We start from the raw sequence: 15,489 nt of genomic DNA, 5'->3' as shown, positions 1-15,489 counted from the left end.
AAGAAAAGCAATCACAAAGCTTCTGTTTATCATAAACACACACCACAGCTAACTGCAGAGCTGGGGCTCTCTGCATGTTACAGCTGCCTCTAATAGAACAAAAGGTAGTGACCTCAGGAGTATTTCAGTACTCAACCAGCCTAGAATTTAAGTTGGAGGTATTTTTGATTTGGAAATTATGAAAAGTCACAGCAATACAATTTACGTCTCTAAAATGCACAGCAATTTTATGTTAAATAACTCCCTAATCAATAAATATCAGTTGTTTCCCCCAGTCTGGTATCCTCTACACTTGAAAGTGTGTTCTAACCTTTCTCTTTTTCAACAATTCATTTCTGAACTCTTAATCAGAACGGATTTAGCTGTTACAGTGCTAAAACCACCACCAGCAGGTCTGCAAGGAAGGCTTATGTTAGTGTTACCACATCAGCTGGAATACCAAGAAATTGTGCAGAAATAGGGAAGTGAACAGCTTTAATCACTGCAAAGCACAATTTCAGGTATTAACAAGATTTTCGTTAAAAATTTAAGAATTGGAAAACTTCCTTCACACACTGTTGTTTGAATTGCATGTTATAGACTTATTTCATATTAAAAGATTGGCTTAACTTAGGACAATACATTACTGTCTTGAGAATCTGATCTTTCGAAATTTCTTTTTATCCCTTCAAATTTAAAAAAATCCTCCCTCCTAACCCTTACAAACCTTGGTAAAGGCAGAGAGAAAGGAATCAATTGCCCACTAGATGTCCCTACCCTGCCACTGAGGTTTGGCACATTCCTGAAGCTGCTGAATCCTAAACCTCCACAAGCTGCTTCAGATTCGTCCCTCACAGTCTTTATTCCTGCTAATATATTTCAGAAGGAAGATCCTAAGTAATGCCCTCATTGTGCAACCTGAACAGACTACAGAGTTTGTAGTAACTTCAAGAAACCTCAGAATTTAGTGTTCATTCTCAGATGAGGTGTTGAACTTTGGTAAGAAGATCTTTTCTATTCTCTTTTTTACAGCCTTATTTCTCTTTCTATTTATAGCAGTGATCTCTTGGAATATGTTTTTATTAGGGCATCTTTTAATTTATATTGCTTAACTAAACCTCTTCACTGATACACTGAAATCGTCATGAGGAAATTACTGCTCCAGTGTTTAAATCTGCTTGAGCTGAAACTTGACATGAAGTGAACCTCACAGTTTACCCAAGGTGTCATAGTGAGTGACCCATACAATGTGTCTAAATTCCTCTTCTAATTCCTTGGGAGACAAATGTTATTTCTGGAACACATGCATATGCAGAATCAAGTATTTCAGTCCAGGAGAGCTGTGTATGAAAACTCTGACAATCTTATTCTAACCAGTTAGGAGGAAAGGACAGTTTTCATTGGTACAAATTTTTAGACATCTTCTCAACAGTAACAGTTCACAAGTTATGAATTACAGTAATGCACAGGAATGGACAAATTCCTCTTATCTTTTACCTTCAAGTCATCCAAGCTTGAAGGTAGAGGACCTGGTTTCCTGCTAGGAACATTACTGTTCTGTCTTGGTGAGCTGGCAGCTGATGTTGGTGTACTGTTGTTCAAAGTATTCAGTGGTGAATTCCCATTGTTGCTCTGTTTGTCATTCAGTGGCCTTCAAGTAATAGGAAAAAGAGGGACAAGAATGTCAATCTTAAATATATTATCTTTTCAATCAAGAGGCTGTGATTCTGAATCTCATGTCTTTGAAGCTAATGAACAAATTAACTTTTTTTACAAATCCATGCTTAACCTAACACATTACTGTTAGGTATTTTCAGTAAAACAAAACAGACAAGAAAACAGAGAGTAGTATGATGCTATTTTGTTTTGGTTTTGCAGTTAAGCATACCAATTTATGCTTCATAGTTTTGATTATTATCATGGTATCCCTGAAGAACACTATGGACTGCAAACTCAGTTTACACAAATTAATCACCAGCCAGGGCAGTTAAGTTTTTTGTCTGGTATCAATACCACCCCCCAACACTGAACTCTGTGTATCAACCCTTCCATAGATGTCCAGTGTTCACACACAGTATGGGACTGACATAAAGCAGTTCATTTTGAAGATGATGCATTTTTATCAGCATTCTTGTACTCAAGAATCTCATATAAAGATTCTGAAGTAATTGTAAAAAATTAAAAATGCCACCATTTACACTAGGCACCATAAGTCAGCTCTTCTATTTCGTTCAGCTGATTTATGAAGAAATGTTTCTGAAATGTCACTAAATGGAACATAAGAAGCGTGGGCAAGCAGGCAGAAACATCGCCAGTCCAAATGTTAGGATACATGGTAATTATAAATACAACCACAGATGGTAGCTTTAACTTTTCTAGCCTCACTTGCTGAAGAAAAAGAACTTACTGAAAACTCATTTAAAAAAAACAGCTGAAAGTCAATTTGAATTTAGGGTTGTGTGACTTTGGCATGTTACACTTTAAGCACTTCTAGGAAAAGATTGGTCTTAGATGATGAGAATGAAACTCTGCAGATAGTCAACTTCTTGTTTTGTTATGGAGAACTGGCAGCTCTTTAAACATTTATTTTTCTGACTGTTTCTACCTATAAATCAGTGAGTTGTACTTCTCACTGTTAAAAGTGCTACAGACCAGTAGTAATGAGGAACTCATATAAGCATTGATGAGGCTGTAAACAACAGACAGATGTTTCCAAATTTAAAAGGACTGTTACATCTTATTTGTAAACTGCAAAAATGTGGTTTGTGAATTTGATGTAAAAAAAATAAACGCACAAGAATAGTGTATGTCTTTGTTAAAGACATGGTCTGCAAGCTTCTCTCCTGCTCTGCCTACCTATGTCATGTTTGAGTGAAAATGGTGTTAAAACTTAAGAGTTTGCACAAATGCTCGAGTTTCAAAGATGCATTTGGTCAGAAAAAATGTATCTGACAGGTAAGATGTTCTGTTTCCATGTCACATAAAAATAATTAGGACCACTTCAAGGCTTATCAGACTTCAGGATTATTTTAATAAGAGAACAACCTCATCACCTTGTTAAATAAGGCAAATAATACCCACAGTGATGCACAATGCCATTTAAAGTTTTCTTGGGTTCCAACTGTCTCTTTAATGTTTGCAAACCACATTTACTTCTAAAGCCCTAAGCCTATAACTGATGTATATGTTTTTCTTTAAAGGACACAAACAATGCTTCACATACTTCAGCGGTGCAGGTAGAATTGTCTGGTAGTTGTAGTGTTGTTGCTGTTGGCTCAGGATCTGCAGCTGCAAAAACAGTTGCTGCTGTTGTAGCAGACGAGCATAGTTGGAGTCCATCTGTGGCTCATTTTTCTCACCTTTCTGATCAGGTGGAATATATTGATGATACTTCAATTTTTTCACCCTTGGCTTAGGTTCTTTACATTTCTTGCTCCGATGTTTATCATTTGGGTTCTTTGGATGGCTTTGCTGTGTATGGATAGAAAAGATTGAAACAAAACCACAACAGATGACACTGCATGGCTCAGAGATGCAGCATACCAGAGCACTTTGACTGCAGAGAGCTGCTGAAAACAATTGTCCTTGAAAACACCTCCAAATGAACCATCATACTCCAGCTGGCTTATCCCCTGCACAAATAAGGGTCATCAAATCACAGTTTGTGAGTGGTTTTTAAAGGTGGCACAGCTAAGGGATTCTACTAGTCATGACCTGTCATTGCAAAGAGGCATTCTTCTTAAGCAGGTAAGTTCAAAGTCACTTAGCAGTTTGTGGCAGTAATAGCCAGAACTCTACATCTGAGGTACTTAAGGTCTAGACTAAAAGCATGGACAGACATTCCTATAAATTACAGGCAGCAATATCTTCATTAGCAATACCCACTCGAGTGGGAAAACTCTCTTTCCTTACAAGCTCTTCGAAATTATTTTGAGGGAAAAATTACAGGCAGTTACCTAATCATACAGAAGGTATCAAAACAGAAATGCTGTGTTGATCCATGCACACTGACTACACTGATGGCCTCTTTTGGGACACATCTGAATTTGTCATGAAAGTCCTGCATAAAATACCAGCTTAAGTAAGCTGGTACAAATCCAGTGATTGCAAAGGATACTGCCAAATTTGTATTGGAAATTGACAGCCAGAGGTCATCCTCATACAGTTAACTGAGTTAATTCCATGCAGGTAAGTAGAAGTCTACATACATATTTTCATTAACACAGCTGAAGACAGTGAAGTTACTGAAATGAAACTTCATGGACATCTAAAAGAAATCCCTTTCTAACTATTTGAAAGGGTTTTCAATGCTACTGGCTAAGTCAGTGCATAAAAGAGAATTGAGTACCTTCTTCTGATATTCAACAAGGATACAGTAACTTCTCCCTCACAATGTATTCTACTTAGACATTAAACCAACTAAGAAAATATTTGTGGAAAAGGAGCAATGCTGTTCACTGCTTTGGTTACAAGTAGACTATGAATGTAGCGACTCCTTTTCTACTCAACTATCCTCCATATGAAAATAAATTAGAAGGCAGATAGAAATAAAAAGTAGAAACTCTGTATTGCAAAAACATATTGCCCTTATTTCTTAAAAACTGCCATAGCAATGTAATGCACAATTCTGCCTGAAAACTTTTGTCAAATGTACTGTAAGGACCTCTTGGAATAATGAGCTGGTCCCTACAAAGGTTACTGGCTGACCTTAGTACACAAAAGCTTTGAGTCACCAGCCCTGAATGCCCCCCTGATCAGCAGCAGAAGTTGTTTTTAGCTTCAGGCACTGTAAGGTTACTTGTGTAGTTTTCCATTAAGCACAGCAGTGTGTGCTTAGGACACAGGTGAAGAATGTTGTCCTCAGGGGCCACAGTTCCAGGAACTCACCTTCACTAACGTTGGCCCAGGCTTTGCTGCAGATACAGTGGTTGTGGTCAGGGTGGTTGCGGCAGTGGAACGAGTCACGTGCTGTTCGATTGTAGAGGGAGTTTTGAGGAATTCAGGAACTGGAGAGGTTAAAGGTGGATACTAGTATTAAAAAAATATAAGGAAAAAGAGAAACATTAAAAACATCGACCACCTGAGTAACTGGAAAAAATGTGAAAAAGTTAAGACAATATACTATCATGTCAAATTCACAAAATACTTTTCAGAGGAATGGTGACAACAGAACTCCTGTACATGTGTACAGAGATATTCTATAAGGGCACATTTTGGCACACTTCCAATATAGCAAATAAAATGATTTCTTGATTTTACTTCTTACTTAGCTAAGAAAACACTGCTTGATTACTATAAAACCAAGGCCTTCAATATTTTTGTCTGTGTAGTCAAGATTTTTGTGTATACACAGAGAATCTTTGCACTCAAACAAGTACTGTCAGAAAAGTGTTGCTTTCATAAAGGTCAAACTTCAACACAGGCAAACAAAGTTCTTGTTTCAGAGTGATCACACAACAGGACAGCAGGTGTATTTTCACCCTTCCTATGATATTTTCACAGAACCCCACCTCTGACTGTGCCACGAGGTTCATTTCTTCTGTATCTTATGCCAGCAGAAGTGCAAACCCAAACTTTGCTCATCTTAAATTTGTCATACCAATTCTTATTGTGCTAAAATTGGTTTGTGATTTTAAATCTTAAAGAAACCTTATGATTTTCTTCTGTGGTGAATATCCTTCTGATGGAATGTAGACGCTACATAAACACATCTTAGTCCTTGTGTTTCTAGATACACGAAGAAATTTTTACTCTTTTCTCACAAACAGATTTTTCACTCTCTGATTGTCTTTACCTGCTATAGGTAACTGTGCTAACAGTTTTCATTAGTCTTTCTTGGGTATAAGTAACTGAAAATGTACAGGATATTCCATGTAGGGTCTCACTGCATCCTTAGAGTGGCATTAGCCCTTCTACTGGAATCATCTCTTCTGACACTTTTACAGAGGATGCCCACAGTAGCTCCCTGATGCACTGCTGAACACTGCACCCCAGCTCTCTTCCTGACCAGTTTTCTCTTGAATCATGAGTCCCCAGGTTTCCACATTTGCCATGAGAGGGAGGGGCATTGTGTATTTTTCTTTCCAAGAACTATTCATTCTATTGGAATTGCATTTCTCTCCTAAAAGCCAAATCAACTGATTCTTTTTGCATAATAACAATCCAAGTGTGTGCTGACTATGCCTTCCTACTTTTGTTAGGTAACCCATTCTTATGTCCTGCTTGTTAACGGTAACATGAAAGCAGAATGTCCCAAATCAACTCCCACAGAGCACTGGTACCAGCTTCCTTTCAGCCCAGGACTTCCCTCTTTCTGTCTCATTTCTGGTAATTTCCATCCTCATTTTCCTAATGTTTAATATCATCCAGTAATAAATCCAGCCAGATGACATCAGCTGTACTTCCATTGTTTAAGAAAGCAATTAGATCACCTAGTACAATGTTCCTTTTATAAAAGCCCCTTCTTTATATTCCTACCAGTAAACATCCTTTTTCTTCCAAATTAATTCCAAGATTTGCATTCTAGTTAAGTCCAACAGGTACTTCTTCCTTTTTCATTTCATCCTGTACCTTTCCCATATTTTTCTATGAGATTGCACCACAAAGGACTTAATTTGGTAAACATTTTGCAACTCTGTATCCTGGTTCTTTTGTATTTTTGGGATAGCAGTTCCCAAGCTGCCAGTCTGCCTGAACAAAGCTCTCTGACTTTTGCTTACAATTAATTTGTAATAAATTTCCATTTTATCTTTGTGTTTCATTTAGATATTCCGTTGTGTTCCCAACCATCAGTTGCCAAGAGGCAACTACAGCTGCCTTCCTATAACCCAGCAAAACTGAATGGTGGGTTTGATCCCTCTGTATTGCAGGCACACAGAATGTGCTGCTTTAACAACTAGCAGATTTACCATGCCCTCCCTAGTCACTGCAACACTCTGCACATGCCTGTCCTGGGCTCCTGTCAGTTGATGCTGGCAGGCTAAAGATACAAAAGCCTGTATTTTTATAGAGTTTCAGAGTGTTTGCTCTGGAAAGCATCTGATATCTACACAGTGTCTGTTATTTGCTGGACTTGCACAATAATTGGGAGGGGATTTTAGAGGGACTTAGCCTATAAAAAAGGGTTCTGGATGCTGTATTCCAACATATTGCATCCCTGTTACTATTCAGTTTAAAAGGCTTATTCGACTTACAGCAGTAAAACTTTAAAAAGCATTTAGTTTGTCTTAGAATCAAAGTGTCAAGTACCATATTGCCATAGGGCACAGAGGAATTAAAATGACCTCATGATTTTCACTATTTCTTAACTAAACACCATTTCAAATGTTTGCTATTTCACTTATTCATGGCATAGTCTTGTACTGTTCTGATCCTTCTTGAACCCAAACAACTTGACTTCAAACATACTATTTAGTAACCCATTACAGGCTAGGAAAACAAATCCGTGATGACAGCACAACAAAACTCTTCAAAGTGGGAAAGTTAGTAAATTTTTTAAAAAGCCCAAACAAAGCCAAAACAACAAAAGAAGCAACCACCAAAACCCCAAATTACCTCTTTTCACATTGTGTGTGAATCATGGTGTTGTTAAACATTTTCCTCTTGCCAGAGAGTAAATTATTTTTCCTTACACTAGTCATTATCCTGACTTACACACAAAGCTTTTTACAGACTTCCCAATTTAGCCTGCAAGTGTTAGATGAGGCAATGAACCATGCACATCACTTATAAATTTTTAAATTCAAAAACTTAGATTTAACAGGCCTTGACTTCTTAACTTGATTATTTCATTAACTAGTAATTATTTCGTTTGAACAGATCCCCATTTCCAAGTAATATGACTTCTGCACCTTTTCTGCTAGATGCCTACAAGAATTTAGCAGGTCAACAAGCTACAGAGAATATATTAAGAATACAGTTATTCTCTGCCATCAAGCAAAATTCTTCTGTTCTTCTTCAAAAAAGCTGTTTTGAAGATAACTCTTTAGTGTCTTCCAAACTGTGAATACCCCAATTTGATCTGTTTGGAGCATGACTAAAATGCCTAATCCTTACCAGATGCAAGTACACTGGGTTAAAGTAAGCTTTAGGTCACCAGACAACATGAGCTGAAGGTTCTCAAAATTATGTTACATCCTCTGAAGTCTGGAAATGTGCGGAGGAGGAAGCCTTGAAAAGAACTCTGGCTGCACTCTGCTTTATTCAAAACATTCTTTGTATTTTTTTTTTTGTTGTTGTAATAGAATTTAAAATTTATCAGAGGAAATTAAAATAATAAAGGAGCCATTCCCAGATACGTCTCCTGTAGAGACCTGCTGTGCTGTTATTCTTTAATTCAAAAGGAACAAGGTGAGCATCTGTTTTATTCTGCAGAAGGGCAATGTCTCATTTTAGACGTATGTACAGAAGTGGCTGTAATGTGATGTGAAATCCATAAGCAAAGGCTTGAAGTTCTCTCTGAAGCACTTTTTCAATCAAGTTGAAGTGTCTTACTTTTTGTTTCTGCAATCACAGATCTCTCTTATGCTTCCTACTTGGAAAGCTTTTGGCATGTACTGCTTTGAGTATTTTTATTTAACTCTCCATTAGGAACCTAATTCCTTACTCAGGAATCTAATTTCATGTGGTTTGTTTTCAATTTATTCAACACAAATTATGTTCTCTCAACGTGAAACCCAGCTCACATCTTAATGTGTATGTTAGGGAACAATGAAATAAAATAGATGTGCTGTACTTTGTGTCCAACATTGCTTTAGAATATGAACTTTGCAATACTTTTTCTATGTACTGTGGTAATAAGAAAACCAAGGAGAGTAATAGCAGATCCTGAACTACTCAGCTGTCAAGTGTCTATGGTCATAAAGACAATATAGTCTTGGGAGCATTAACAAGAGCTATCTCTTTTCTACTTACTTAACAGTTACTTTAACATTACTTTCTGCAGGAAGGAGCAAATCCACAGATCTCTAAATCCTCACACATTTAAATGCTCTGCTATAAAAATAACATTTTATCTGCCATGACAGTTATTTTCCTTTCTTGTTAGTACTTTGAGAAATACTAAAAACCTGAAAGAATAATCAACATTTACTGTTATTTTGATTTCTTAAATAGTAAATTCCTTAGGCAGAATTTTGAAACTATAGGAAAGAATATTTAAATTATGTGGGGAACCTTTTTTTAATGGACATTTCTGAAGATAATGGAACTGACGTCAACCGTTGTTGTTTCAGCTAAGTTTGAGTTCAAGACCTTGCCCAGAAGGAAGACAGACATTAAGTAATCAATAACAGCTGGTGGAAACCATGGCCATGACCTTTTAAACAACTTCTGGGAAAGCTGCAGATCTTCTATGGGTCATAATGAATTTCAGGGAATTTATGGCTTCACTGCAGCCTATGGGAATTTCATCACTCCACCAGCTAACCAGGGTTCTACTCTGTGCACTCCCAACCAGAAGAGAGAGTCCCAGAAACCCTTTTGTAGCAGCAGAGGTATTCATTCCATGTGAAACCACGCCCCATTTCTACAGTGCCAGATCAAAAACCATACTGTGAAGATTTTAACATTTAAAAACTGTACCTGTGTTGATGTAGCAGCATTTGGGGTTATAGGTGAGGGTGAGTCACTTGTTTTTGGCTCACCAGGGGAAGCTGCTGAACCCTGGGATTCTTGGCTGGCTGGTTGATCTGGTGATAAAGCATCACTGCTGTCTTCATCAAATGAGAAATCATCCAAAGCTTGAGGGTAATTCTCTTGTCCAACTGCTAAAATGTTTACATAGAAAGAAACAATGTTTTTTTTAAATTGCACAAATTGAATTTAGACATTCATGGCAGAATTAGCTAATTGCTGGAAAATAATCAGTTTTCAGCAGTCTAAATGTACGGTGCCTAAGTATTTATTGTGTTTTAATATGAGAGCCATATTAAATCATATTCAAGGAATCAATAAAACCAAGTGTGAAGAAGAAGTGGTTCTAATAAGAGATTAAAAAGTACATTTAACAGATGTGGAGTGCACACAGACACCTACAACAGGCTGAGGAATGGCCACAGATGCTTGATTACTTTGGAATGATTTTTATTTAAAAAACAAGTACTTTTGAAGTTTCATATAAAAATAAGATTATTTTATTTAAATGATAACAAAGTTTAGGTGTCAGAAGCTGAAAGAGTAAGCAGTAATAAACTTAGCATATGTTCTCTTCTAGTGAACTCTACCCTCAAGAGTTATTTATTTTCCACAATGCCACATAGATCATAAACAGAAGCTGTGGGACTTCTACTTGCCTATAATGGCTTCTTTAACACTGGAGTCTACAGGAAGAATATTCTTTTCTACCAGTTCCATAGGGCCAGGTCTCTGAGCAATCTTCTCATTCAGATCATCTGCCAACCGAGCTCTCTTCAGTTTCATCTGAGTGGCCTGTAGTGAAGGCTCTGCAAAGGTCTCTGAAAGGATTTATTGGTTTAAATATTCTGTTCCAATTGTTCCCCAATTTCATGACAACATTGTCTTGTCTTTGCAATAATCACTCCACTTACATTAAACGCAGTCAAGTATAACAGGTAACAGGGTAACAGTCACATTTATTAAAGGTTCTTTAGGGCCATGGGAGAGCACAAGGCTCACAGGTCATTTTAGGGCATGAGTAGAAACTGAAGCAATAGAAAGCAATAGAAACACTCCATGTACATACCCCACTATATAATTACCATTATAGATAAGAACAAGATGCAGTAGCAAACAAATACCCTGCTGAGAATACCTTCACTGCCACAGATGGGTCTATTACTATACAGATTTAGAATACAGACTACCACAGACACTATAGAAGTAGAGAAATGGAGCAGATAAACCTTTATAAATAATTCCCATCAAAGAGTAATTCAGAGAGACAACTGAGAGCACAAGCCCTGCTGCAAGGACAGCCCAGAGCTGGCACGTACCTTCCAGGATGTGCATTCTGACCAGCTCCGAGCGGTCCGGCCGGCTCCGGATCTTGTGCTTCAAGAAATTTTCAGTCTTAACGGAAAGGAGAAAACACCATTAACTGCTGTTCACTTAAAAACTCAAAGCAGTTTTACAAAACACCAGTCAATGAATAGGTGCCGTTTCATTCAGATGGGTGGGTAGCACTGTCAGAGCATAGGCATAGAGGGGTTCCTCCTTTGTTCTGTTTTCCTGGCAGTTAAGTAGGGCTGATGGATCTCCAGCTTCCCCAAAACAAGGTGGGAATGCTTCTGGATTTGATCCCACACCAACACATAATCCCAATAGTACAGATTTGCTACAGAAAAACTGTACAAGCATTATTTCCCCAGGTATCCAATCCTTAATTGGAGGATGTGTAACCCCCCATAAGTTTAACCCCCCACACTAATCTGTGAGGGCTCAGAGAAGTTCCTCTCAGATTTGACAGCCGTATTTTATTTTAATGAATACTCCCAAAATAAAAGCACACATTATTACTGTAATGGTAAGAATTTTTCCATGTACTCAGGAAATTTAGTATCACAAAAAACTGACTCTCCATTTTCAGATGTTAATCACAAGTTTACACAAAGTGGTTTACCCTGGCTCGCTCCAGGCTCTTTATCTGCTCATGGAATGCAGCTGGACTTTTCAAAGCTGTGAAGGAAGAGTAAGAGTTAAACTGACAGGAAGTGAATTTCGAAAGAAATATGCTAACCAGCATGTGTGTATGGGTGTTTAACACCACCTCAGAGTTGTGTTTGCATCTGACCAGGCTTACATTTGATTTGTGCTAGTTGTATCCACCTATATTTAGCAGAGATGAGCAATGCTACTATACAAATACCTGGAATATTTGATTTTAACAGATTATTACCATGTAATGATAACTTTTTCGCTGTGTACAAAGGTGTTTATTTGTCAAAACTGTCCCACAGTAGAAATTCTATGAGATAATGTTTAGAAAGCCAAAATGCCAATTTAATTTAATGTATTGCACTGAACTTTCTGGCTGTCCATACCTCATACTTGCTGTTATCAGAGAGAACTGGACCTTCCCTTAAGAACTATGTGTTGATTTAAAAACAAAATAGAAAAATGTAGAGGCCTTAAATGTTCATCTTAGAAAACAGAACGATGGTTAGCTGCTAAATAACCAAAAGAGTAAAAAAATCACTGCTCACCTAGAAATAACATAAATTGTAGAGCACTCCATCTCAGTGATGTGCACTTAGAGATTCTCCATGTTTTCTGTGCATCCCTCATTTATTTGGCAACCTTTGTCATTCTACTCTTCAAAAACTGCTGGTTTTGTTATTAATGTCCATTCATTTAAGTAATCCAGTTTATTTAGTAAATTAGTCATAATTACTTAAATAGAGACAATAAAAGCAGACTCAGACTATGTCTAGAAATCCTTGCATTTTCATCACAATGGCTATTTCAACTGAAACACGATGTAAGGACGATGAATTTACTACACTCACTTAGGTTATCAAAACCCACAAATCTTTTCAAATGCTAAAGTTATTTTTAATGATCTCAAAGAAATGCTTATCTTCATTATTTTATATATTCTATTAATAATTACATTCTAGAAATACAAATTACTAGAAGTCAGTCTTACGTGGCATGATGCCCTGGTCCACCAGCTGTTCTCGTGTCCGTCTCTGTTGCAGCCTCAGCTGAAGTACTGACAAAAGAAAACATTCATTCTTGAGTGAGCACAGTGTCATAAAGTGCAAAACCCCCATTCCAATGACAGCACGTATTGCAACCTTAGAAATACTTTTTGCCGTGTATCCAGACTCAACAGTAACCCCCCAAGAGCCATCCTAGGAACAGCTGCTGTTAACACAGTTCCCAGGGAAAACTTCCATCCCCATTTTCACTGGAGATTGCTGCTTCTCAATCTCATCTGATGCCAGGACTGTATTTCCCACGTGCATCCACTTCTCCTATCAGCCAGGCCTCATGAGGAGTGTTGAGCTTACATCAAGAAAACAGTGAGGTAAAAAGAGTTTATTTCAACCATAAACTGGAGCCCATAATGATTACAGCGCCTTAATGTGTGTCCTAAGCCAATCTTACATGACTTCACTGTGCTGAAAAAGAAATGATGTTTGCAGAGCATTTTGGAAGAAAAGCTGTGTCTTGTTGATTGTTTCCTCTTAAAGGTTCTAATTGTACATTTAAATAAACCTTGTGAAACACAAGAAACTGAAGAGAAGCAGGATTTTATCTGCCTTATTTAAAAACAACAAAAACATGTTACAATCAGGAACACACTGTATTCTCTCTATGAACATCAGAAAATGTTTGGGTTTTGATTGAGATATGTGTTATCATAATTATTTGAAGGACAAAATAAATCCAATACTATCAAATGTGGAAAAACAGTTTATAAAGCTTGAGGTAACTTCTTATGTTTAATTACATTCAATAAAAACTTTCCCATTGTTCCTTTGAGTAACCAATGTGACATATATTAAATACTACACCAGAAACAATAAAACCTGGGGAAGATGTAGACATGAAAGTTTTATACTTTCAAAGATTAAAATATTTCCCCTTTTTGTTGGGGAAAAAAAAAAGGAAAAAACCAGAGTTTCTTCTACTCCTCCCTTCCCCTTGTTGCTATATCAATTTATCATAGTACCTCTTTATCTCTTTGACACATACAGCTACTATCCCAAAGTGATATTTCATCTTCTGAACAAGGGACAGTCAAGAGACAAAATAGACTAAAGATATAATATTTACATGCTGAAATTCAGACTTGAGAGGTTATTATGAGTGTATGATTATGGTATGCTGTTCCTGTTGTATTTCACAAGGAAGCAAAACAAGCTAATGCATTGTCCAAAACATCAAAATGAATGTAATTTCTAAAAAATTAAACTAAGGACAAAGTTCATTGTTTCCAGAATTTAAAAGGAACCAGCTTATTTCCTGTTCTGCAGTACAGGAAGGATATTCCTCTGGCTAAAGCATTAAGACCGGGAATAGCAAGTCCTGAAAACAAGGACATTATTTTCTTGTATCACACAAACACTGAGAGTTCAAATACAAACATTTCAGGGCTGTGGCACAGCAGATCTGTTCAGGCTTTACAATATTGTGACACAAGAATCACAAAGGACAGAGATGCAAGAAGGCAAAAGAACAACACTAAAAAAATGTAAACTGATGAAAAGTCATTCTAAAGGTATTGAGTTCCTCTGGAAACTTGAAAATACCTGCTTTAGGCAGGGCATTGTATTTTCCAAGTAGAAAATTTTAAAGACTTAAAACTCAGCCATATCCTAAACAATGTACAGTGTAAGGGGATATGCAGAGGACCAAAGCAAAAGGGGGAGAAGAACAGTAAGAATGTACTTCCAAATAAACCTTATGTGCTCATGTATGAAGCTTTAGCATTTTTAAAGAAAAACAAACAAATGTAACAAACCATTCTTGTCTCTCATGACATTACTTGTCTGCCCATCATCTATTCACCTACACTGGGCATTACAAAGCAATAAGGGAGGATTTTGAAGTTGTCCCATCTGTATCTGGACAAGTCAAAAAAACAGTGAGAAGATTGAGAAAATGAGATATAGAACATGTAGTTATTCACTTACTAAATAAATATCATGAACTTATATATTATATAATAAGGAAAGGACAGCCTGTGGCATGACTAATAGGAAAGCACTGCAGGGGGAATGCTAAAGAAGAGATGACTCACAGTTAGAAAGATGGTATAAGATAATAACTGAAGATTTTGACTTGACCAGAGCAAGGAGGTTAAACAGAAACCAAGCTGGATGAAAACCAGATGTTTGCTTTTGCAACCAACTCCAAAACTAAGAATGAAAAAGTGTTTCATATCTACACTTTTTAAAAAGATAAATATTGAGCAGTTGAATACATTATTAAAGAAAATTTTCAAATAGAAAGCGATTGTGAATAAGACCCCAAAATATATTAATTTTTAAAGCTGGAAAGCTAAAAAGGTTTTGCTATTCCAAAGAAAACCTGTCAGGAAAAAAGCCAATAGTGCTATTTCCATAAAAGAGATATAAGGATCTAGAGGATCTGAAATACTTTCAGCCCCTGCAGTGACACAAAGTAAAAAGAAGAGCTGTTTCTAAGGAAGAAATAGTAACACCTGTCTGTGAGTTGTGTAACTTGAGGCAGTCAGAGCACACCTGGGTTACAGGTCAGGGTGGTCACCCTACAGCCAGGAGTGACCCTCCCGTTGTCTCTGTTTTACAGACATTACAGATGTGCATCTTCACACTGCAGGGGAGCCTGAAGGGGCTGTGGAGGAAGGGACAGTAGTGAGGTTTGTGAAAAGCTCAGAAGGAAATGGGGACTCACAAGAAGCAGCTCAAAGAACAGCCAGCCCGACAGGAGGATGGGAGTCATGGAAACTACATCACACATTTTCAATAAGGAAAATATAATGAAATTATCTTCAGAGACAAGGATGAGCCATCTGACAATTGCACTTATGGCAAAGAATCGCTCATTTATTTCTTTGAGAAA

The 15,489-nt window shown here is 37.2% G+C and overlaps 1 protein-coding gene across 3 annotated transcripts in view; it reads right to left on the bottom strand.

The window, feature by feature from the left end:
• MRTFB (myocardin related transcription factor B) overlaps positions 1-15,489 on the bottom strand; it is a gene marked incomplete at its 5' end in the record, with an annotated part of 48,569 nt that overhangs the window by 14,679 nt on the left and 18,401 nt on the right. For all 3 annotated transcript variants that reach the window (XM_083872688.1, XM_083872689.1, XM_083872690.1), the window contains 8 exons: positions 1,477-1,630; positions 3,203-3,450; positions 4,867-5,007; positions 9,562-9,746; positions 10,272-10,433; positions 10,932-11,007; positions 11,558-11,613; positions 12,584-12,649. In XM_083872688.1, coding sequence (XP_083728814.1) covers positions 1,477-1,630; positions 3,203-3,450; positions 4,867-5,007; positions 9,562-9,746; positions 10,272-10,433; positions 10,932-11,007; positions 11,558-11,613; positions 12,584-12,649 — 1,088 coding nt within the window. The remainder of the gene's footprint in view (positions 1-1,476; positions 1,631-3,202; positions 3,451-4,866; positions 5,008-9,561; positions 9,747-10,271; positions 10,434-10,931; positions 11,008-11,557; positions 11,614-12,583; positions 12,650-15,489) is intronic.

Source organism: Zosterops lateralis, assembly GCF_965231275.1.
Source record: "Zosterops lateralis genome assembly, chromosome: 15".
NCBI classification, from domain to species: Eukaryota; Metazoa; Chordata; class Aves; order Passeriformes; family Zosteropidae; genus Zosterops; species Zosterops lateralis.
The sequence above is the reverse complement of the archived record's forward strand: the minus strand, read 5'-3'. Positions and strand labels throughout refer to the sequence as shown.